The sequence below is a fragment of the Rana temporaria genome, chromosome 3, assembly GCF_905171775.1.
Source record: "Rana temporaria chromosome 3, aRanTem1.1, whole genome shotgun sequence".
Lineage (NCBI taxonomy): Eukaryota > Metazoa > Chordata > Amphibia > Anura > Ranidae > Rana > Rana temporaria.
The window spans coordinates 429,300,422-429,326,513 of record NC_053491.1 but is presented as its reverse complement, the minus strand read 5'-3'; the positions used below and the strand labels follow the sequence as shown (position 1 = coordinate 429,326,513).

Below are 26,092 nucleotides of genomic sequence, written 5' to 3'. Positions count from 1 at the left end.
TATTTCCATCCATGTGTCGCTAACATCTTGCCTTTCCCCGTACAGTGAACCTCACGCCCGATTCTATGCATCTCAGATTGTATTAACTTTCGAATATCTGCACTCTTTGGATCTAATCTATAGAGACCTGAAACCAGAAAACCTGCTCATAGACCAGCAAGGTTACATCCAGGTATTGTACTTCCACATGCTGATTAAATATGAACGCAGATCCATTTTACCTATTGCATTGTATGTGTTATCCAGTGTTTCCAGGTTAGTACAATGTTCCTAACTTCCGGTGGGCAGGAATCCCAAGAAGAGCCTTTTACCTTCATTTGGACCCTTTTCATACCGAAGGCGCTTCCGAAGCACCTGAAAAGCGATTCGGAAGCGCAGCAATACTGGCACTTTTAACTCCTTCGGCCGCTAGCAGGGGTTAAAAATAATACATATCATACTTCCCTTCTCTGTGCCATGGTTTTACACAGAGCAAATTCTATCCTCTACTTCCTGGCCCTCTCCTTTAGTACCCCCAGAGCAAGCTGCTGGCTCTGGGGGCACTCATGCGTGCTCGCTCCCTCACTCCCTCTGTGTCTAATAGGCACACAGAGAGTGGTGCAGTCCCGCCCCCCAGTCCCCCCTAACTGCCTGTGATTGACATCAGCGGGAGCCAGTCTTCCGCTGCTGTGGCTCAGCCAATAAGAAGAGAGAGACCCGGGAGAGCCTCTGCTCTTGGCTGGATTGAGATGGGGCTTGGGTAAGTATTAGGGGGGCTGGGGGGGGGGACTGTACACTGAAGTATTTTTACCTTCATGTATAGAATGCATGAAGGTAAAAACCTTTTACCCTTTTTTTTAAAACCACTTTTAGATCAGCCACTACAAGTGTGAAACAGTTGGGCCCTCCCCTTCTGCCCACCTAATTCATTTGTAGTATCCTTTCCCAGAACGCACAGGGTTCCTGCGAATGGAGGATGGGCAGAAGAATGACAAGATCTGCCTTCTCCAATCACAGAATACCTTGCATCGGAATGGAGGAGGAAGGGGTGGGCGGTGCACCTCGTTTGCACTCAGAGGCGAATGTTAACCCTAGGAGCGCCGGAAGTTTGTCATTATAAGAAGGGACTTGGCAATAGGTTTGTATACCTACTCTGTGCATGGGGCACACTTCATTACAGCAAGTTGGGTCCCTGGTGCTGATTAATATAAAACAGCTATTCATCAGCTTTAAAGACCAGCACTTGTTAAATACAAAATCTGGTAATCATGCCACAGATTTTCATTGAGCAAACTCCATTGCTGGATTTGGGAAGCACTGGGCTAAGACCAAGATGAGATCTGATGGGTGTTTTTTCACTTGGTGCCTGTAGATGGTGCTCTTGTGTGCTGGATGTCAATCTATTTGCATTACTGCTGTTTTACATTGGGTTTAGTTTACTGCTCACACTGCCATCTACAGGATAGATATATATATAATATGTGTGTGTGTGTGTGTGTGTGTGTGTATATGTGTATATATGTGTGTGTGTGTGTGTGTGTGTGTATATGTGTATATATGTGTGTGTGTGTGTGTGTATATGTATATGTATATATATATATATATATATATATATATATATATATATATATATATATATATATATATATATATATATATATATAATAATTTTTATTTTATTTTTTGTTTAACTAGAAGCAAAACTTTTTTTTTTTTTTTTGGATAGAGTAAAGGAGGGTTTTAACTTGTGTCAGATTTGTTTTGTTTTTCTTGCCATCGGAGTTCCATTGGGGAGATTTCCCTTCACTTCCTGTCCTATAGCCAAAACAGGAAGTGGGAGGAAATCCCTCCAAAGTGAAGGGATCTCAGGGTGTCCTCATTGGAAGATTTCCCCGCTAATACTTTTCTGGGGACAACCCAATTTTGTTTTTTTTCTGTTTTTTTTTTCTTACGGTAAACAAGCGAAATAGAGAGGGTGAATCTCCCTCATGGGGACACAGACAGCAAAAACCCTTCCCCACGCGATCCAAAACTAAAAACAGAATACATTTGCTTTTAGTGAAATACTGCAGTGTGTAAGAGATAGTAGTATTGTATCTGTTATAACTACACCCCTGAGGGGCCCTAACAAAGACTCAACTATTCGAGGTGCATATAAAGCCTTAAACTGAATAAAGAAGAAATCGATGCTGTACATTTGATTTGGCACTTCAAAGCTGAACTCCAGCCTCACCGTCAGTCTCCTGTACGTAAACGGCTTTCTCTGATTTCACCGCACACTGTGAGACATTTCCTGGCTTCCTGCTTGTATCGGGGTTGTGGATTCTTGAGAAAAGTACTGAGACCGGGGTGCTTTGATGGTTCTTCGGAAGATGTGCCCAACACCCTGCTGGACCCTCCTGCCAGCCCTGATCGTTCTGCATGCATGACATAGGGAAGCATAGAAACCTAGTGATTTACATCACTGGGTCCAAAATAAAGAATGTAATAAAACAAAAGTTATAATTTAAATAAAGTCACTAGCTTGTGTTAAAGGCTGGGGGCAATTGGGGGGACTTGTGTCCAGCAAAATGCACGTTAAATCTGACCTAACTATTGGTCCTGTTTCTTTCTTCTAGGTGACAGATTTTGGTTTCGCCAAGAGAGTCAAAGGAAGAACTTGGACTCTATGTGGGACCCCAGAATACTTGGCCCCCGAAATCATTCTCAGCAAGGTGAGATTACAGTTCTGGTATTCATTAACCACTTCAATACCAGCCACCCCTTCCTGCCCAAACCAATTTTCAGCGCTGTAATGTCTCTCTTCAGAGGACTGGGCTCTAGGCTCCAGCACTTTTGCTCTATACGCTAAAAGTCCTGGCAGAGTCTTTTACAAGGCCCAGGGAAGAGGCCTGCTTTACGTAGGAACCCATATCCCTGAAGGTTGGCACACATACCCTGCTGTGATAGGGGAAGATTGGTTGGTTCTGCTTGGCAGAAAACCTGTGGCGGGGAGAAGGTAAGCTGGCAAAGAGTCTTAAGTTTTAAACTTAAGAACCTGTCCTATTTTGGAGTAGGTGTCTTTTTTCTGGCCACCACTGGAGGGAGTAAAGAACGGAGTTCCACTCACCATGCTCCAGAACAGTGTCAGTTTCTCCGGACAAGCACACTCCTGCTGCTGAAGCTCTGCCATGAACTTCTGCTTTTTCCTCCTCAGGCAGGTGGCAGGGGGATCATCCTCACATTGGATCACCCCTAGGTCGTGCTGACTAGGGTGCGCTTTATGCTAATGAGCTATGAAGGGGGGGCCGTGAGCGTGCACGGGCGTGTGTGGGCATGCTATTTCCTATGGCAAATCATGCAGGAGTGATAAAAGGAGCCTCACAAGCCTGGAGCTTTCCTTGAAGGGACACAGCAGCGTAAGGGCACGTAAGATCTCCATGTGGTTGGCTGAGCACTCCCAATGATAAGACACCTACTCTAGCATGAAGCTGTGTGTTATTAGTTGCATACTTATATGTAGATTTTTAAACTAGCACAGTAGTATATGCATTTTTGTGGTACCTCGGCTTTGCTTAGTAAAATGTCTACCCAGAGAAGAAATTCAGGGACAAAAAAAGCACCGCCGCCTGAGACGGGTGGCTCTAGCCGCACCTGCTCGGTACCTTCTTCTCCTGTAATACCTGATGCACCTATACAGGATGAGCCATTACCTCCATAAGAAGTATCGGCCTCTCCTGTGGTGCCGGTGCCTGCATATGTCACTGAGGACACTTTGGCGACAGCCCTGAACAACTTTGTTCTGACTCCGATTGTTGTGATAGCGATATATCCCTTGCTGAGACCTCTATGCCTGGCCTGTATAAGCAGATATACTCACTGCGGACAATCCTTGTCAGACAGCTGAACTCGTCAATACCGATTCATTCAAAAGAGGTGTTTATTCTTTAAACTTCAGGGGTTACAGCAGATAACAGGAACAGCAGATGAATGGTGATAGTATTGTGCGGTCAAAAGATGATGCCTTTCCTACGTACTGAGCAGAGTACATAAGTGTCCTTCTACATGTGGCTTGCTGGCTGAAGAGATGACACAGGAAGTACTCCACACAGGAAGCAGGGAGGGGCATACATACAGTGAAAATATGTGGTAACTCAAAGAATCACATAAAACATTTGCATTGCAACAAAGGCCACTAGATGGCAGCATAGGATAACACATAGATTTAGCTATGAGAAAATAGTAGGCAAACCACACTATATAAATTCTAATCTATATAACAATGCTAATATTAACTGACGCTATGCATCTCATATTCTATGCCCCTATTGGGGCAGCACAAACTTAGAAGGGAGAATTGCTGCATTAATCGCAAAGTCCTCAGAAAAGGACAAAAAGGGAAGCAGATCTCCTTTCAGAGAAATCTGAGGAGGATGAGGCCCCATCCGAGGAGGAACCTTTTTCTGCTTCCCAGGTTCTGAAGTTACAGGTGCAATGTTATGCTGAAGCGGTACGCTCTACATTCAGATTACCCTCTGCTGAGTTAACTGAATCACCTGTCTCCTCTCTGGGTTCATTAAAATCCCCACAGGCTGCTTGTGCCTTTCCGATCCATTCTTTATTGGAGAATCTGATTTACGCAGACTGGAAACAACCAGATAAGCATTTTTCTCCTCCAAGGAAGTTTGACGTTCTTTATCCTTTGGAGGAGAAGTTTACCAAGAAGTGGAGTCTGCCTTCTGTGGATGCAGCTATTTCTTGTGTAAATAAAAGCCTAACTTTTCCGGTGGACAATGCCTAGGTATTTAAAGATCCTTCTGAGAAAAAGTTGGAATCTTTACTAAGGTCTTCCTTTCTCCTGGCGGAAGTAGTAACCCAGCCTGCTGTGGCAGCGGTTGGTATGTGTCAGGTCTTAAAGGACCAGGTGAAACAGGGGCTGGAAGATCTGCCTCCGGAGCAGATCAAATTTTGGGAAAATATGCCTAGGGCCTTATGTTTCACAGTGGATGCCATTAGAGATTCTATCCAACAGGCATCTCGCCTTGCGCTCCAGCTGGTGCATATGCGCAGAATTCTTTGGCTAAAGCATTGGTCAGAGGAAGCTCCATGCAAAAAACTTTTGGCCAGTTTCCCCTTCCATGGCGAACGCCTCGTTGGGGATGATTTGGAAAACTATATCCAAAAGATATTGAGAGGTAAAACTACCCTTTTTGCTTGAGAAGAAGAAAAACAAGCGTCCTTGTTTTAAACGTTCTCTCTCCCGGCTTCTGGAAGATCTGCCTCCAGCCAGTGGCGATGGCATTTTTTTCCAGCCACAAGGCCTAAAGTCCAGGCCCAGAAGAACAAGAAGCCGTGGGGTTCAAAAGCTAACAAGTAAAGCCCCAAGGCTGCTTTATGAAGAGGCAGCACCCCGCTCGGCCGAGTGGGGGGACGGCTTCAGCAGTTTTCAGCGGCATGGTAGACCGAGATCCAGGACAAGTGGGTAGTTTCCGTAGTATCCCTAGGGTACAGACTGGAATTTCGAAAGATCCCACCTTACCAGTTCCGAAGTTCAAGGCTCTCTAAAGATCCATTAAAAAGAGAGTCCTTCTTCAAGGGATTGGATCCCTTAATGTCTTAAGGGGTAATCATGGAAGTACCCCTAAAGGAACAAGGTTTAGGTTTTTACTCAAACCTCTTTGTGGTTCCAAAACCAGAGAAGTCAGACCCATCCTGGATCTAAGATCTCTGAATCGGTTCCTAAACATTCGCCATTTCCGAATGGAAACTTTAAACAGTGGTCGCCACCCTACAAGGCGGAGAATTCTTGCCGTCTATAGACATCAAAGATGCATACTTACATGTGCCTATCCATCCCGCTCACCAAAAGTTCCTAAGGTTTGCGGTGGATCGTCACTTCCAGTTTGTGGCTCTGCCCTTTTGGTTTGGCAACTGCGCCCTGAGTATTTACAAAGGTTCTGGCCCCTCTGTTGGCATTGCTGAGGGAACGGGGCATAGTGGTTGACAGCCTACCTAGACGATCTAGGATTAAATCATGCAGTGCTCTATACCATAAAATACTTGGAGCATTTAGGATGGATCATAAACGTACAGAGATCCTCCCTGCAAGCCCTAAGAAGGGTAGAGTATTTGGGCATGATCATAGACACAGCCCAAAGCAGGGTATTCCTGCCAGAGCCAAAGATCAAGTCTTTAAGAGAATTGATCCACAAAGTCAGGGTGAAGAGGGGACCATTGATTTGCCTCTGTATGAGGCTATTAGGGAAGATGGTGGCCTCCTTCGAGGCTGTTTCCTATGCCCAGTTTAATTCGGGACTACTGCAAGGCAATATTCTAGCGGCCTGGAACAGGAAAAGTCGAGCTCTGGATTTACCCGTGCGCCAGAGCTTCAGTTGGTGGTTAAAGGCCAAGAACTTGCGGAAAGGAAGGTCCTTTCTCCCAGTTACCTGGAAGGTGGTGTCTATGAATGCCAGCCTGTTAGGCTAGAGAGCAGTGTTTGAAAAAGCTTCAGCCAAGAGTACCTGGGCCAAAACCGAAGAGAGCCTGCCCATCAACATACTTGAGATTCGGGCAGTATACTTGGCCCTCAGAACCTGGATACACAGGTTACAGTATCACCGTGTTCGGATTCTATCTGACAATGCTACTGCAGTAGCTTATATCAATCACCAAGGAGGCACCTGGAGTCGGGATGCCCAAAAGGAGGTGAATCAGATTTTGACATGGGCAGAAGAACATGTTCCTTTGTCTTTTTTTGCGATCATCATTACAGGGATAGAGAACTGGCAAGCGGACTATCTAAGTCGCTAGCAAACTGTCACCAGGAGAGTGGTCCCTCCACCCCGATGTCTTTCAGGCAATATGCCAGAGATGGGGGGGGGACCCCGAATGTAGATCTGTTAGCTTCCAGGCTCAACAGGAAGTTGGACAACTTTGTGTCCAGGACGAGAGATCCGTTGGCCTACGGAACGGATGCTTTGATAATTCCTTGGAATCGGTTTTTACTGATCTATGCATTCCCTCCGATCCCTCTCACAGAGATTGCTATGCAAGCTCAAGAATGTGGGGATACCGGTGCTCTTAGTGGTCCCGAATTGGCCCAGGAGACCCTGGTACACTGAGATCATAAAGATGGCGGTAGGAAGACCTTGGGTGCTTCCACTACGTCACGACCTGCTGTCACAGGATCCAGTGTTCCACCCTTTCTTACAAAAGCTAAATTTGACGATCTGGCTGCTGAGACCTACATCTTAAAGAAACGAGGCCTCAGGTCCAGTTCTTCCTACACTCATTAATGCAAAAAAGCCAGTTTCCAGGCTTATCTACTACGGAGTCTGGAAGGCGTATGTTTCCTGATGTGAATCCAGAGGGTGGAATCCTCAAAAGTATGCTATAAGTAGGATTCTCGCCTTTTGCTAATTAGGAGTGGATATGAAATTAGCCCCGAGTACCATCAAGGGTCAAATATCGGCTCCATCAGTCTTTTTTCAGAGACCGCTGGCATCTCATTCCCTAGTACGGCTTTCGTTCAGGGAGTACTGTGGATAAATCCGCCAGTTAAGTCTCCCTTATGTCCCTGGGATTTGAACTTGGTATTGTCAGTCTTGCAAAAGAAAACGTTTGAACCTATCCGCCATATTCTTTTGAGCAAGAAGTTTGCCTTTTTGATTGCTATCTCTTCTGCTAGAAGAGTATCAGAGTTGGCAGCTCTTTCTTATAAAGAGCCTTATTTATAGTTTGTCACAAGGACAAAATTGTACTTTGCCACCATCCTACCTTTCTTCCAAAGGTGGTATCTGCGTTTTATTTAAATCAAGACATTGTTTTGCCTTTCTTTTTTCCTGAGCCGTGGTCAGCAGGGGAAAAGTTATTGCACTCTCTAGATGTAGTGAGAGCAGTAAAAGTTTATCTGCAGGCAACTGCCCAGATACGCAAAACGAATGCTTTGTTTGTTGTGCCAGATGGTCCCAGGAAGGGCCAAGCGGCATCAAAATTCACCATTTCCAGGTGGATTTGACAAGTAATTTAAGCTTATGGTTTAAGGACCAAGATTCTTCCCTTTTCTGTTAAGGCGCACTCGACCAGGGCAGTAAGTGCTTCATGGGCAGTGCATCACCAGGCTTCCATGGCTCAGATCTGTAAAGCTGCTACTTGGTCTTCAGTCTATACATTTACCAAATTCTATCAAATTGATGTAAGAGGACATGAGGATTCTGCCTTCGGGGATAGCGGCTGCAGGCAGCAGTATAAGGCTTCTTGTCTGTTAGCGGCCTGCATGGATCTGTGTCTCCCACCCTTCATTGAGCATTGCTCTGGGACGTCCCACTTTGTAATGAATAGAGGAAAAAAATAAAAACCGCAGAGGTGATAAAATACCACCAAAAGAAGGCTCTATTTGTGGGGGGGGGGGGGGGGGGGGAAGGACGTCAATTTTAATTTTGGTACAACGTTGCACGAGTGCGCAATTGTCAGTTAAATCGACACAGTGCCATATCTGAAAAATGGCCCGGACATTAAGGCGGCAAATCCTTTCGGTCCTTAAGTGGTTGAAGTAGAATTTTGAAAAGTTTCCAATTTGAAAAGTTTTCCAATTTAAAAAGTTTTCCAATTTACAAAAATATTAAAATAGAAAATAAAGTGAATAAAAATGTGCATGTGCAGTATCATGGCAGTTGTAGATTAAACAGAGGCAAAGTTGGCCACTTCCTTGGCTGAAAACGGTAGGGGGGTTTACTTTTTAAATTGGGTGACAGGTACTCTTCTGGTTTCCTCTCGCTGCACTTCTTAGAAGTCAAGCCCTATAATTTTGGTTCCCTTCACTGTGACCAGGAGTGTATATAAAGAACATGCACAGTTGTATCTACACCTCCAAGGATTGGCAGTGAGGGCTCATTCTTGGCGATGTTCATGGTGTATACCGCCCGGAATAGACCATTTCTGTGCCAGGTATGGCTGGGTGTTTGAGATCATCTGTGAACAGAAGGCCACTTACCGGTCCCTAGCCACAGGTAATCGCTCCATATGAGATTACAGATGTCACTGATTTGTACAGGGTTCCTGTTCACAGTTGATCGGAAGCACTTAGCGATACCCTCCACAGAAATATGTTCATTCTAAGGCCCTGAGAATGAGCCCTAAAACCATTGTATATACCAAACTGGTTCTGCAACCTGATATATGAAGAGACCCTCACACCCGGGCCTAGATCTTCTGCTGATGGGCATTGAAAGATTGTTAATGTCAGTCGTATGTTACGTATCCTACATCCACTTGGTATTGGCATGTTGGTTACAAGCTCATTTAGTCATCAGCGTGTTTATGGATGGTACGGAGAGACCAACACACAGCTGGAACCTCACATAAACCTGGGGAAAATCTACACCAAGTGTACAGGCAGTACAATTGTATCATGCTAGTTGCTGGTCTATAATGGCGTGCTTTCTCTCTTCTGTCTCCTAGGGATATAATAAAGCTGTGGACTGGTGGGCGCTCGGTGTCCTGATTTATGAGATGGCTGCAGGTTATCCTCCGTTCTTTGCAGATCAGCCCATTCAGATCTATGAAAAGATTGTATCTGGGAAGGTACGTGATTCATGTTTTTTCTCTTAAAGCTAAACTCCAGGCCAGCAGTGAAATACACAGAAATGAAAAGTGGGAGCTGTTTTAACTGTCAAAGAATTTGTATTTCTGTCCATGCAGTCCTGAGTCTTGCATAGCTCTGCCACAGTGCAGCCAGGTGGATGACACAACTTAAAGTATATCTAAACCAAAAATGTATATATTGAATATTATCAGTTCTTGTGGTGTCTGCATTTATTTTATTGTTTTACTTTTTTCTATTGTATATGCACAAAAAGAAATACATGTACATTCTCAATGCAAAGTTGTGTTGAGTGAGTTTGTAACTTGTATAGCGCTACAAATGCGAACTAAATCGCCTCAAGGCGATGTATCCAATGTCGTCGTCCAGCTACGCTTCAGAACAGATGGGTCTTAAGTTTTTTTCTGAAGGCTCGATGGTTTTCTTCCATCCAAATGTCTGTAGGTAAGAGCATTCCATAACCGTGGTCCTCTGACTGCGAATCTTCGTTCTCCTTTAGATTTGTAGCGGGACTTGGGGATGCGGAGGAGGTTCTGATTAGTTGATCGGAAGGCCCGATTTGGGGTGTAGTGTTTTATTTGCTCACATAGGTATTCCGGCACGTTTCCTTGCGTGCATTTGTGTGTGAGGCAGAGGGTCTTGAATGTCACCCGATCCTTTACGGCTAGCCAGGGGAGGGTCCTCATGACCAGGGAGATTGGTTCCCATGGTTTTTTACCAGTTACCAGTCTGGCTGCAGTGTTCTGGACGACTTGTAGACGAGAAATCTGGTATTTCGGTAGTCCTAGGTAGAGGGAATTTGCATATTCGAATCTGGAATTGATTAGTGTTCCAACTACTACTGCTGTGTCTTCTTCCGGGATGAAGGGGACGAGTCTACGCAGCAAGCGGCGAAGATGGTGAGATCCACTGACCACTAATCCTATTTGTGCGTCCATAGTCATGTCTGAGTCAAAGATAACTCCAAGGCTTTTTACTTTAGTGCTTGGGGGGATGATTTGTCCAAAGATGGTGGGAGGAGTCCATGTCGTCCTAGAATTTATCTTCTGGTTTGTGTGGAGAAAGAGGTTCTGTTTTGGATCCATTGAGTTTGAGGGAGCTCTATGTCATCCAATTATCTATCAATGTCAGGCATTTTTCTAATCCGTGATATTGATCTTTTTTGTTTGTAATGCGAAGATAAAGTTGAGTGCCGTCCGCGTAAGAGTGGTAGAGCAGGTCCTGTTTGCTGATGATTGTAAGGAGTGGGCGGAGGTAGATGTTGAAGAGCACGGGTGACAGGGGTCACGCCAAACCCCCCCCCCCCCCCCCACCTCAGGCCAAACGCGGTACTGCACAATGCTTTGGCATGAATCCTATGCCTCTAGGAGTCATGCCTGTGATTGTCAGGGTCTTGCAATGTCTCATTGGACTTGTAGTTTCAAAACAGCTGGAAGGCCGAGTTTGCCCACCCCTGGACTAGACCATTAAAGAGCATCAGCAGAGTGATGAGGCATCCCTCTGCTCACTGCCCTGTCCTCCTGTTTGAATAGGTCTCGACAATACTGTTGCATGCCTCCAAACTGATTGACCCCCAGTTGTAGTGCTGCAGTGTAGGGGACTGTAATAAACCCATACTAGTTCAAACTAGGTACTTACGCTGGTTGCATTTAAAAAATAAATGTAATGATTTATTAAGGAATACAGAGCTGCGTTTGTTAGTGTCTGCCTAGAGTTTAGCTTGATTTTTATGCTCTCCAAGGCTTACCATTTTCCCTCACTGAACTCTGTTACTTCTACAGGTACGCTTCCCTTCTCACTTCAGCTCTGATCTGAAGGATCTTCTCAGAAACCTTTTGCAGGTTGACCTTACCAAACGATTTGGGAATCTGAAGAATGGCGTGAGTGATATCAAGGGCCATAAATGGTTCAGCACCACGGACTGGATTGCAGTCTATCAAAAGAAGGTATGTGACAACAGACAAGGAAATATGGAGAATGCGACTATTAAAGGGAAAGCTGAAGGATGAATTTGGTACCCGCTGAGCTCTGCACACAAGAGCTTACAATCTATTGCATACACATTTTGTACAAATTACAGGGTTTTTCCACCAAATTACAGAATTTCCAGGCAACAGCCAAGTTGTCTTTGTAAACAGGTGTAAGTAATCTCTGACATTTGTCTCCTTCGTACAATTGTAAGTAATGCATTCTATGGCCAAATGTTTGAGGACACGAACTATCACACCTAATATGAGCTTGTTGGTAATCTTAATCCATGGACATGATTTGCAGCTATAGCAGCCTCCACCCTTTTGGGAACGCTTTTCAAGAGCTTTTGGAGTGAATTTGTAGTCCTTCAGCCAAAAGAGAATTTGAGAGGTTGTGTACCAATTTTAGACGAGAAGATCTTGGCTTGAAGTTGGTAGTACAATTAATTAATCTAAATGAAGGTCATGGTGTTGAGGTCAGGACTCAGGCCATTCAGGTTCCTCCAAGACAAAACTTATCAAATTATGTCTTTATAGAGCTGACTTTGGGCACAGAGCGCAGTCGTGCTAGGACAGTGAAGGACCTTCTGTGTTGGCCACAAGTTTGAAAGCACACAGTAGTCTAAAACGGGGATAAGCAACCCTTTGAGGGCCAGAGATATACCTGATCTACCTGAACAACATATAAGAGATCAAAGATGACTGGGGTTCAGTGCCTCAGCTGCACAGAATGAACAGGAAGAGCTCTACACAGTCTCCCTGTTCACTCGCAAACTGAAGCATAGTAAACAGTTTACTATACTTCAGTTATGAGTGAACAAAGTGAGTGGAAACAATCACTCACTTTGTTGAGAAAAGGAAGGGGCCGGTAAATAAAATTTACCGACCCCCCCCCCCTTCCTCCACTCTTCGTCCTGAAAGAATCCCTGCAGCAGCCATCAGGAGAGGAAGCTGACAGCGCTGCAGGGGAGGGAGCACACGTTGGGGACAGGCAGTAGAAGGAAGGGGAACCTACACAGAGAGAGGATCAGTTCCAGTAAATGCCACCCCCAGTTTACCTCCTGCAACAGATGAATGCTGGTAGGAGGGTAAAAAGGAGAAGCCAGCTTTCAGCTGCTGCAGGGGGTAATTGGAGGGGGATCAGTTCCAGCAAATGCTCCCCCCGTGTCACCCCTCCTGTCCAGGTACCAGGGTCGGCAAGGAAGGGACACATTTCTATCGGTCACCTGTCCGCGATCGACTGGTTTCCGACCCCCCCCCCCCAGTCTAAAGTGTCTTTGCTGTAGCAACTAACAGTATGCGTTACTGAAAACCTGATTTCCACATACTATTGGCTACATAATAGGTGTGACGGTCAGGTTTCCGTCCATGAAAATTTGACCATGTACTGCATTGTTATTTCCTTATGGGAAAACATTGTTGATCTATTCTGATCACAAGATGATGCAGACGGGGACATTTCTGATGACTGCAGCATGGACATGGTTGCTGGGAGATAACGTGCACCTATTTATAGAAGGCATGTAAATTCTGCAGGGTAAGCTGAAGTGGGATTTGATAGTTATAATATTTCTATCTTCTCTTTATTTCACGTTTTATTCCTTTGATTTTAAACCTATTTTGTCTGTGTCTTAGGTGGAGGCACCCTTCATACCCAAATGCAAAGGGCCGGGTGACACAAGTAATTTTGATGATTACGAAGAGGAAGAGATCAGAATCTCCATTACAGATAAATGCGCCAAAGAATTCTCAGAGTTCTGAAGAGCGCCCTGATAGCAGGAGCCATTACTCAAGACTTCCCGCGATCAAGTGAGACCGATGGAGAGAGCGCCACTGACCGGCACACAAACTTCTCCTTCCCTTTCACACTCCCCACCTCTCTAGCTTTTTATTAGTGGTGCAGATTCAACTTGGAGGCCATCTTATTTTATCCTGGATCTGGTGGTGCTGGTTTCGATTGGTCCTGGAGAATACTCCATTCTCTGTCATACCCCACCTCGCTCACACTTTTGCTTCTCTCCTTGACAGATCTAAGGGGCCAAGAGAGTTATTTAAATGTGAGTGGTTCCTCAAGGGTGGAGCCAGAACCTTTGGGGCAGGCCCATATCCCTCAGGAGTTGGGGCCTGTTATTATATATATTTTTTCTTTTTTCTTTTTTTTCTTTTTTTTTTTTAAACCATTTTCATTCGAAGAGCTTGGCTACTGGTTTTAATCATTTAGTTTACATAGTTTATAAATAATGAACTGTTTTAATCTGAATTCTTTCCCCACTGATCACTGTCCGGTTTCCTAGCTTTCCCTGTCCTAGAATGACTTTTAAACTGAAAGTGCCAGTTTTTACCCCCACCTTACACCACTGTTTAGTTCACGTAGCACATTTTTGCCTCTGTATTAACCACTTCTCCCATCATCAATGCCATAATATTTGTCTGATAGGTCCTTTATTGGTGTTTATACACAAAACCAGAATAATAAGGGGGGGGGGGGTATTTAAAGTAAGTTATTTACCAATCCTCAGCATTTTCTGAAAGGGAGGCTGGTGGCTGTTGGGCTGCTTCTGTGGGTTTTGCCATCCCTGTTGTCTTTGAGTGCCATTTTACTGGCGAGTCCTGTTGGAAAAGTCATGAGGGACTTGATATAATTCAGCTGCAGTTGTAGCTTAACTTGAAACATTTGGGAATTGATGGCAATACAGCAGTCGTGGTATCTCAAAGTACCAGCATACGTTTTCGGCTATAGTGAGGCTTCTTTGTCGAGGACAAAGTCAGTTGATGTGGTCCTTCATTCTGTTTTAAAACGGAGCTAAATCAAGCCTTCAAATATGTAGTAAGCCTAGAATTATTTTTTTTCCTGTCCTGTTTACCTGTACCAATTAACGAACCTTTCAGTTAATGGGAGTGTTTTTTTTTTTTTCAATAATACTGGGCACCTTGAAGGTCTCTCCCAGTCCACTTTGCACTACAGGTATTGTCTTTTTTTTGTTTTATTTTTCTCAAATGAGTGGATACTCTTGTGGAATTTGTTCAATGTTACAAAAAAAAATGGGCAGTATATATAAATATATATGTGTTTTATCTCCAGCATCAACATTGCTATCCTATTGTCTCAGCTTGGAGATCTCAAACTGCCCCTTTTTTATGGAGGTTCATATCTTTGATGGAATTAAGTTTCTAGTAGAGCACAATTTTGAAGTTGATGTCATAAGAAGGTTTTTGGTAGCTGGAAAGACGGGACCGTAAAGCTCTCTGCTTTATTCATTTGGGTACAGACTCTGAATAGCATCCCAAAATCTATTTTGGGGATCTCAAATTGGCAAAAACAGCCTTAATTTTAATGGCCTGTTTCCAAAGGCACTCCTTGTGGTCCTAGAACAATGGCATGTTGACGGGGCTGTTTTGAACAAATTGGCACACGGGGGGCTCCTGTGGTTAAAACAAAGAAGCACTTCTATTGAGTGTAATATAATCAATAATGGTGGATCCACAGAACATTAGGTGAAATGGGTCTTTGGTAATTTGTGACTTTAATAACCATAATCATGCCCCCCATGATCCGCATACTAGGGTCCTGGGACAATTTTTCTGATTTATTACATAATAATGTACATTCTGCTGAGCTAAATACTACTTCGGAAGTAATACCAAGTCCCCAGCTGTGCTGTGGCTTTAAAGACTCAAGTTGGGAGGGTCAGTTTTGGAAAGGACCATCCAGCATGAGGGTGATAAAACATGAAAGGTAGGCCTTTCCAAATATTTGTCATGAGGGGTTGGCTTATTACAGACGTGGTGAGGGAAGTGGGATAATTTGGGGGCAGATCTGTGAATTTCAATTGCGTTTTCACTTAAATTCTATATATACACATATATATATGTGTATATATCTATATATATATGCACACACACAAACACACATTCACTTCTTACATGTGTTATACTGTAAACATTTGAGAAAAAATACCAATAAAGTTTTGTTTAAAAAAAAAAGTTAAATGTTTTTTTTTTTTTCTGTACTTCCTGGTATGGTATTATATGTCGAGCATACCAAACATTTTCTCCCTCCAGCTTAAATGCTCTCGCTATAACCCCAATTCCAAAAAAGTTGTGACTGTGTAGAATGCAATGATTTGCAAATTTCATAAACCCATATTTTATTCACTATAGAAAACATATCAAATGTTGAATCTGAGAAAATGTGCCATTTTAAGAAAAGAATAAGGTCATTTTGAATGTGATGGCAACAACACGTCTCAAAAAAGTTGGAGCAGGGCAACAAAAAGCTGGCAAAATAAGTGGTACTAACAAGAGTTGGAAGAGCATTTTGCAACTAGTTTGGTTAATTGGCAACATGTCCGTAACAAGATTTGGTATAAAAAGGGCATCGCAGAGAGTCCGAAATCTCTATGCACAGGCCAAAACACAATATTGGATGCCTGTGATCTTTGGCCTTCAGTCAGCACTGTGTTAAAAAAAAAAAAAACAGGCATGATTCTATGATGGACATCACTGCGTGAGCTCAGGAATACTTTCAAAAATCACTCTCTTGTGAACAGTTTGCTATGCCATCCAAAATGCTAGTTAAGACTGCATCATGGAAAGAAGAAGCCATATCTGAACATGATACAAAAACGCCCATGTTCTCTGGGTTACAGCTCATTTAAAATGGTCTGTTGCAAAGTGGAAAATTGTTCTGTGGTCAGGCGAATTGAAATTTGACATTCATTTTGGCAACTGTGGGCACCAAATTCTTCGGACTGTACAGATCACAGTACTCCCACTGACAACTCCCTCATCTGCATGTAAACTAGCACCAATACACCACCACAGGATGGAACTGTGGTTATATAGATAATGGTAAAAAGTGTTACGTCCTATTAACTAGATTAAAATAATTTAACCACTTCAATACTGGGCCTATACTGCCACTTCTTTTCTTCATGTACAAATCGTAATTTGTTTGCTAGAAAATTTCTCAGAACCACCAAACATATATGTTTTTTTTTAGCAGACACCCTAGGGAATAAAATGGCGGTTATTGCAACGTTTTATCTTGCACAGTATTTGCGCAATAATTTTTCAAACTCCTGAATTAAAAAATAACAAAACAGTAAAGTTAGCACAATTTTTTTGTATAAAGTGAAAGATGTTGTTACCCCAAGTAAATAGATGCCTAACATGTCGCGCGTTAAAATTTCACACACTCGTGGAATGGCGCCAAACTTCAGTACTTAAAAAATCTCCATAGTCCCCTACTGCCGCCTATAAGAAAGATCAAGCGGCGGAACTGCCACTATGATCATTCATATCGTGCACAGAATCGCTAGATGCAAAGAATGATATCTGAATGAAGCCTGCAGCTGCATCCCTGCACAAAAGACATCATTTGACGGTGTGGGGTATTGAAGTGGTTACAGCAGAGGTCCACCCTAAAAAAAAAAAGTGTGTCCCAGAAGACACAGCGTGACTCCACTGCCTGGTACCCTTAGTTAGGCTGGCGGCGCTGGCACACACGATATGATGGACGGATTGTCCTGGGGGGGGGTGTGACATCGCGGCGCCCTGGACAGGTAAGTGTCCTTATTAAAAGTCAGCAGCTACAGTGTTTGTAGCTGCTGACTTTAAAAAAAAAAAAAAACGGAATCATGGACTTTTACCTGAACAGAGTGGGAGCAGAATACTATTTGTACAGGTACAAGCTTGACATGTTTCGCAATATGACGCTTCTTCAGGGGCTTATCAATATTTTTCAGAGTAAGTGTATGTATATAACTAGAAAAGCAAAAATTTCGGGGGAAATTGTGGAAGAGTTCTTGCCTTCATGGGGGGTCATAATGTTTTGGCTGATCATGGGGGTGGCCATAATGTTTTGGCTGATCATGGGGGTGGCCATAATGTTTTGGCTGATCATGGGGGTGGCCATAATGTTTTGGCTGATCATGGGGGTGGCCATAATGTTTTGGCTGATCATGGGGGTGGCCATAATGTTTTGGCTGATCATGGGGTTGTCAGCTCCCACTCTATTTTTTAACATTGAGCTATAATTCCCCTCAGAGCTGTGTGGGACGAACTATAATTCTCAGTGCTGTGTGGGAGGAGCTACAATTCCCCTCAGTGTTGCCAGGAAACCAATGTTTATGCAGACTCTAAGCACAGTCCAGAGTATTTTGCCTCTCCTGAATACTTGTCATTCTTCAAAATGTTGTATTTTAAAAACTAAACTATAAATCCTACAGCGAAGAGCTTTATATTGTGAGAATCACACGACACAGACCTACATTTTGATGCATAGTATGTCTCTAAAATATTACAATTGAAGGCACAGTCGCAGTTTAGATATTGCCCTTGTAGGTGTCTAGAGTGTAATTTCAATGAATGTCTATGGATGCCGTGAGTTGCAAACAAATGGTCAAATTGTGAAAACTATCAGGACTATGGCTTAGCCGTGGGCATGTGTAGTGGCAGCAGGCATAGCTGAACGTTTTGATATAAGATTTGTGTAGGTCGGCTTGAAAATGTCCTGATTTTTCAGTTTTTGTCAGCTCACACTCTAGTTTCGCCATTCATTCCTATGGGACAAATTTTGCAGCAAAAACTTTGATATTTCGTGAATGATTTGGCGAAACATTCCACAAAGTAATAGCACACCAATCGGGAACAATCCGCACGTTTCGGTATATTACTTGTCTGTAGTGTAAAAACTGTGGGAGGAATTAGGGTGGTAAATTTGGCTATAATAATAATAATATACAGGGAGTGCAGAATTATTAGGCAAGTTGTATTTTTGAGGATTAATTTTATTATTGAACAACAACCATGTTCTCAATAAACCCAAAAAACTCATTAATATCAAAGCTGAATATTTTTGGAAGTAGTTTTTAGTTTGTTTTTAGTTTTAGCTATTTTAGGGTGATATCTGTGTGTGCAGGTGACTATTACTGTGCATAATTATTAGGCAACTTAACAAAAAAAAAATATATACCCATTTCAATTATTTATTTTTACCAGTGAAACCAATATAACATCTCAACATTCACAAATATACATTTCTGACATTCAAAAACAAAACAAAAACAAATCGGTGACCAATATAGCCACCTTTCTTTGCAAAGACACTCAAAAGCCTGCCATCCATGGATTCTGTCAGTGTTTTGATCTGTTCACCATCAACATTGCGTGCAGCAGCAACCACAGCCTCCCAGACACTGTTCAGAGAGGTGTACTGTTTTCCCTCCTTGTAAATCTCACATTTGATGATGGACCACAGGTTCTCAATGGGGTTCAGATCAGGTGAACAAGGAGGCCATGTCATTAGTTTTTCTTCTTTTATACCCTTTCTTGCCAGCCACGCTGTGGAGTACTTGGACGCGTGTGATGGAGCATTGTCCTGCATGAAAATCATGTTTTTCTTGAAGGATGCAGACTTCTTCCTGTACCACTGCTTGAAGAAGGTGTCTTCCAGAAACTGGCAGTAGGACTGGGAGTTGAGCTTGACTCCATCCTCAACCCGAAAAGTCCCCACAAGCTCATCTTTGATACCAGCCCAAACCAGTACTCCACCTCCACCTTGCTGGCGTCTGAGTCGGACTGGAGCTCTCTGCCCTTTACCAATCCAGCCACGGGCCCATCCATCTGGCCCATCAAGACTCGCTCTCATTTCATCAGTCCATAAAACCTTAGAAAAATCAGTCTTGAGATATTTCTTGGCCCAGTCTTGACGTTTCAGCTTGTGTGTCTTGTTCAGTGGTGGTCGTCTTTCAGCCTTTCTTACCTTGGCCATGTCTCTGAGTATTGCACACCTTGTGCTTTTGGGCACTCCAGTGATGTTGCAGCTCTGAAATATGGCCAAACTGGTGGCAAGTGGCATCTTGGCAGCTGCACGCTTGACTTTTCTCAGTTCATGGGCAGTTATTTTGCGCCTTGGTTTTTCCACACGCTTCTTGCGACCCTGTTGACTATTTTGAATGAAACGCTTGATTGTTCGATGATCACGCTTCAGAAGCTTTGCAATTTTAAGAGTGCTGCATCCCTCTGCAAGATATCTCACTATTTTTTGACTTTTCTGAGCCTGTCAAGTCCTTCTTTTGACCCATTTTGCCAAAGGAAAGGAAGTTGACTAATAATTATGCACACCTGATATAGGGTGTTGATGTCATTAGACCACACACCTTCAAATTACAGAGATGCACATCACCCAATATGCTTAATTGGTAGTAGGCTTTCAAGCCTATACAGCTTGGAGTAAGAAAACATGCATAAAGAGGATGATGTGGTCAAAATGCTCATTTGCCTAATAATTCTGCACTCCCTGTATATGCAAGATAACAGTAAGTGGTATTGCTATGCAAGAACACTTAAAAAGGCCATGAGGTTTGATTCTTCTATGTAGGTAGTTTAGCGAACAAGGGCTTGTAGCCAGCTCACTGTTAGAATGTCATCTCAACAAACACAGTAAAGTGCATACCATGTTTTATAGAGACGATAAAGCTCACACAGGTTATTGTAATGTTAATAGGCAGCACTGGTTAGTTGATGAAGCTCTTCGCCCTTACAGAGAAATAATGTGCTTCAGTAGTTTTATTTTACTTAAAATACTCTCATTCCTCAATCAGCTCCCTGTTGTCTCCTAATTCAACAATAGAAGTAGTGCACCCAGATCAGTGCAACCTTTAGGCATTGGATCCTACTTGGGCGCTCACCTCAGCACTTGGTGCAATGTGTATCGGGTGCTATACAGATCCAGGGCTGTGGTCCATTCTTATAAAACCCAGGTCCTGAAGATCTCTTTGGGGGTATGCCCACTCTGATGGGCAAGGCCTGGACTCTGATTAGGGACCAGCAACATGAACAGGAGAGACTGGGTTTCCATGCACTGGACCGCTACTGTAACCTCATTTTATAGGTTTCCAAAATATTTGTTCTATGATAAAACAGTAAGGAAACCAGAAATTTCATTTGAAATTTATTCATTGAAGTTTTAGAAATGTTAATTATTATACAATGTTGCAGAGCTTTTCCACAACTTCATGATCTGCCAGGAAGTGAGGGAATCTCCCTAATGAGTTGGCAGTAGAACCTGACAAGAGCCCTGCTCTACTACAGTGGAACCTCGGATTACAAGGATAATCCATTCCAGGAGAATGTTCATAATCCAAAGTACTCGCATATCAACGCCATTTTCCCCATTGAAGTCAATGGAAACGAAAATCATTTGTTCTGCATTGACTTCAATCGCATGCAATACCGCATGCGGCCAGAGGTGGGGGGTGTCGGAGAGCCTCGGAAATGGCCAGAAAGGCCCGAGGGCGCCTCGACAAACCTCGGAAAGTCTCCATTACCGAGGTTTGTCTAGGTCAGCCGAGCTGTCCTCGGGCCCTTTTGTGCATTTTTGAATGGCGCCGATCGGTTGTTTGGGAAGTTTGGACTTTTTAAGTATATTTACAAGCAGAACTTTTTTTAGGGTAGTTAGAGGTTAGAACATGTCAAGTGTTTTATTTATTTTTTGCCATTTTCCCTGTTGGGGGCATTCAACCTCTATTTGTACAGACCTTTGTTATTGGGACTAAACGTGATGGTAAATCTAGAAGTTTACATTTGTCACTAGAACAAGATGTGAAGGGGAATCCCCACACTTTCTGATCGTGTTGGGTGCTATTCTGCCTCCTCCAACACGTTCCTATGAGCTAGTTAGTCTGTCACGACATCCATTAGACATGGGCCAATAGTAAAAAGAGGGAGGCACTATCAAGAAGGGTTGAAATTTGCAAATTACAACACCTGGGATCTGAGACATTAAAGAAGACACAGTATGTGCAAACGCCAGTAGGGGCCTACATTGTAGGGCTGTGGCCTTTACGGTACTATTAGAGTATGGATAGGGTTTCTATAAGATCTGCTAAAGTGAAACCAGTGCGAAGTGGTCATTTCAACAACCCTTATGTGCTATTGAGGGTAAAGTGACCCTACCACCTCCATCATGTGTTTGGGCCTAGCAATTGACAGCTAGGCCCAAGTTCTACATTAGGGGTGAAGGTAGGGTTGCCGCCTCATCCCTTTAAAACCAAACACATATTAAGTACACAGGCTCTGTAGCTGATTAAGGTGGTAATGAAACTCACTTAGTGCCTTATCTGCAATAAATTGGCCTCAGAACCTGTGTAATTCATATGTGTTTGGGTTTAAAGGGATGAGGTGGCAACACCAGGTTAAAGTCACGTGCTTCCACTTACCTAGACTGGGTATTTTGCAGCACCTATGGCAAGGGAGCACAGTCATGGTGAATATAACTGAGAGGGGACCCTGTCAAAGAGAACCTGTCACTTTGCACTGAATAGCAAAACAGTCTCCATTGATTTTTTTTCTTTATATATATATATATATATATATATATATTAGTGTTCCTTTTTCATAAATAAAGCACTCTACTATTAGCAGTCTGGCCGAATAATATGCTGAGTCCCTCCATTTATTTTATTTATAATGCTCAGTCTATACCTTTTCATCAACTCTGCACACCAGCTGACATTTCAAATCACGGTAACAATGGGAATGACTGCTTAAAAATAAATTACTCAGTAATTTAGGAGTAGCGGTAGAGAGATTCTTCCTGAACACTTGTTTGGCAGGAAAGAGTGAACAACACGCAACCCAGCAGAATAACATCAGCATGCTGTCTCACAGCGTTAACCCCTTCCACAGCATAGCTCGTGGAAAAAGGGGCGAAATGTGGCACCCAGTTGCCAATAAAAAAAAAAAAATTAGGGGAGTCCTGGTGCGTGGTTTCAATCACAGAGCCTTCAGAGACAGGGCAGTGCAAGGCAATACTAGTGGCTTTGGACCCAAAGAGCACTCCACAGCTAACTTGACCATTAGCGCTGGTTAATTTAGCTGTGGCATGCTTGCAAAGAGGAACCGACTGCATGAAGGTCACCTCTAGGCTCATCCTGTCCAAAAGGCAGACTAAAGCTAGATACACGCTAAACAATTTTGTGTAGATTTTTTCCTTCAGATTTACCAAAACCATATAATATTAGGTCAAACCTTAAGAGTTTCAATTTGTATGCAATCAGGCAGGCCCTTTCACTACATGGCTTTAAGTCACTCTAAAGCCTCATATACAAGATCGGATTTTCCGCAGGCAAAGCCTCGAACTTTTGTCCGAAGGGCATTGGCCTGAAACTTGTCTTGCATCAAATGGCACACAATTGTCGGCCAACAAACCCAAAAGTATTTACGTACTACGTGGTTTTTCAGCTCTTTAGTGCCACCCTTTGGACACCTTCTGCTAATGTCGTGTTTGGTGAGCATTGATTCCGAGCATGCGTGTTTGTACTTTGGAATTTTGTCTTGTGTACACACGCTAGGAAAATCAGACAAGAGACCGTTGTTTGCGGAAAGTTTTTTAAAGCCTGCCATCCAAAATTTCTCCGTGGAAAATCTGACAACAATTGTCCGATGGAGCATACAAACAGTCAGATTTTCCGTCAACAGCCTGTTATCACACAACTCCCATTGGAAAATCTGATTGTGTGTAAGAGGCTTTAACCACTTGCTTACTGGGCACATAAACCCCCTTCGTTCCCAGGCGAAATTTCAGCTTCCGGCACTGCGTCGCTTTAACTGACATTTGCGCTGTCGTGCGAAGTGGCTCCCAAACAAAATTGACGTCCTTTTTTTTTCCCCACAAATAGAGCTTTATTTTGGTGGTATTTGATCACCTCTGCGGTTTTTATTTTTTTGCGTTATAAACCAAAAAAGAGCGACAATTTAAAAAAAATATATATTTTTTTTACTTGTTGCTATAATAAATCTCCCATTTAAAAAAAAAAAAAAAAAAATTCTCAGTTAAGGCCGATACGTATTTTTCAACGTATTTTTGTAAAAAAAAAAAAAATCACAATAAGCGACTGGTTTGCGCAAAAGTTATAGCGCCTACAAAATGGGGAACAGAATTCTGATTTTTTTTTTCATTATTTTTTTTTTTACTAGTAATGGCGGCGATCTGCGATTTTTTTTTTTTTATTGGGACTGCAATATTGCGACGGACGTATCGGACACTTTTGACACAAATTTGGGACCATTCACATTTATACAGCGATCAGTGCTATAAAAATGCACCAATTACTGTATAAATGTGACTGGCAGGGAAGGGGTTAACACTAGGGGGTGAGGAAGGGGTTAAATGTGTATCCTGGGTGTGTTCTAACTGTGTGGGGGGAGGGGGGTGACTGGGGGAGGTGACCGATGCTGTGTCCCTATGTACAAGAGACACAGATCGGTCTCCTCTCCTCTAACAGCACGTGGAGCTCTGTGTTTACACACAGAGCTCCACGTCCCTGCTGTTACCGGCTGTGTTCCCGACGATCGCGTGAACCGGCGGACATCGCGGCCGCCAGGTACACGCATTGGGTCCCCAGCGATGCGGCGGCACAGTGGTTACCCGCCGCGCGCCCCCCAGTGGCGCGCGCGGGTAATGCATTCCAAATGACGTCCATAGACGTCCACTTGGCACCTGAGAACCGCGCTGTTGACGTCTTTTGTCAATTGCGCGGGGCTCCAGTGGTTAAGGAAATCGGACAACAAAAGTTGTATAATGTGTATGGAGTTTGAGGATGACTGTCAGATAGCTGTGAGTTGGTGGGAAAACCATCTGCAGCTGTCCAAAGAAGAAGAGTCTTGATTGAATAGAGAAGAACATTTCTGGGGCAAAAAAAAAAAACACTGGTTACTCTCAGGTTTGTCAGTTTTAGGAACACTTGTATAGTTTATTCCCATTTCATTTTTTTCTTCTTTTTGGTAGATAAGGGTTTCAGCGTCTGCCTGTTTTTTCTTTTGATTCACTTTTCTTTTTCTTTTTTTTTTTTTTTTTCATTTAATATTTTTATTTAAAAAAAACTTACGGTTTGTCACATTATATAAAACCTATTAGCGTATCTATATACTAATCTAATATACAAATACATTTGTTTTCTTCCGGGGCATAAAAAAACAACAAAATCAACTATCTCCGTTTTTAATCTCCTGGTTACATCATATAAAGAGTTCCCTCCTACCCCGAGTCAAAATATATCTCAGACTCCACCCTGGGGGGGTTCTCCCTATGTATTATTAAAGTGTCAAGCTCTCAGTTCTCTCTAAATTTATAAACCAAACAAAAGCAAAACACACCTAAAAAAAAAAAAAGGAAAAGGTTTAGAAAAATGGGGGCAAAAGATGGAACCCGTCCCCCCCCCCCCCCCCCCCCCCCCCCCCAAACTCCTCAATAACCACTTCACCCACCGGGACTCTAATAGCAACCTCTTTATTTTTCAGTCATTAGAATTCACATCTATAAGGGTTCTTCCCTCTTCTGTATTAAAAAGATTCCATAAAGACCATGGGCCAAATTCCCAAAAACGTAGCCTAACTTAACTTTCAGCAGTTAAGTTACACAGGCGTTAGGTAGAAATTTAAGTGCCCGATCTTCAAAGCACTTACCTAGAAATTACACGCCGTGTAACTTAAGTGCCTCCGTCGCAAGGCGGTCCTCCTCTCCGGGGGGCGATTACAATTTAAATGAGGCGCGCTCCCGCGCCGGCCGCACTGCGCATGCGTGTGACGTAATTTTCCCGACGTGCAGCGCGCGAACGTAATTTACGCCGGGCTTTGTGGATTGCGACGGGACAATAAAGTTGCGACGGGTGAAAAAAAAAAACGCGCCGGGAAAACAAATAAAAAAAAATTAATTGACAGCGTCGCTCGGCATGCATTCCTGAGAGGGAGAACTCCATGCCAATTTTCAAATAAAAAACCGGCATGGGTTCCCCCCCCCAGGAGCATACCAGGCCCTTAGGTCTGGTATGGGTTGTAAGGAGACCCCCCCCCCTACGCCGAAAAATCGACGTAGGGGGTCCCCCTACAATCCATACCAGACCCGTATCCAAAGCACGCTACCCGGCCGGCCAGGAATGGGAGTGGGGACGAGCGAGCGCCCCCCCCCCCCCCTCCTGAGCCGTACCAGGCCGCATGCCCTCAACATGGGGGGGGTTGGGTGCTCTGGGGCAGGGGGCGCACTGCGGGCCCCCCCACCCCAGAGCACCCTGTCCCCATGTTGATGAGGACAGGACCTCTTCCCGACAACCCTGGCCATTGGTTGTCGGGGTCTGCGGGCGGGGGCTTATCGGAATCTGGGAGTCCCCTCAAATAAGGGGGCCCCCAGATACCGGCCCCCCACCCTAAGTGAATGGATATGGGGTACATCGTACCCCTACCCATTCACCTGGAGGCAAAGTGATAGTTATTAAACACACAACACAAGGGTTTTTAAAATCATTTATTAGTCTGCTCCGGAGGCCCCCCCTGTCTTCTTTAGCTCTAATACCAGGGGGGGCTTCTTCCACTCTCCGGGGGTCTTCTCCGCTCTCCGGGGGTCTTCTATCTTCGCCGCTCTCCGCTGTTGACTCGGCGCACCCCGGTTCTTCTCCAGCTGTCCGGTGCCTTCTCCTTCAGCGCTGGCTGCCTGCTATCTTCGTCTGTTAGCTCAATTACTAGCAGGCAGCCAGCGCGGTCTTCTGTGACGTCATCTTCTTCT

The 26,092-nt window shown here is 43.7% G+C and overlaps 1 protein-coding gene across 6 annotated transcripts in view; it reads left to right on the top strand.

The window, feature by feature from the left end:
• Window positions 1–15,247, top strand: part of PRKACA (protein kinase cAMP-activated catalytic subunit alpha) — a 91,160-nt gene extending 75,913 nt beyond the window's left edge. For all 6 annotated transcript variants that reach the window (XM_040346318.1, XM_040346317.1, XM_040346319.1 and 3 more), the window contains 5 exons: window positions 46–172; window positions 2,598–2,693; window positions 9,418–9,540; window positions 11,341–11,505; window positions 13,165–15,247. In XM_040346318.1, coding sequence (XP_040202252.1) covers window positions 46–172; window positions 2,598–2,693; window positions 9,418–9,540; window positions 11,341–11,505; window positions 13,165–13,290 — 637 coding nt within the window. In that variant the 3' untranslated portion in view covers window positions 13,291–15,247. The remainder of the gene's footprint in view (window positions 1–45; window positions 173–2,597; window positions 2,694–9,417; window positions 9,541–11,340; window positions 11,506–13,164) is intronic.
• The last annotated feature ends 10,845 nt before the right edge of the window (window positions 15,248–26,092 follow it).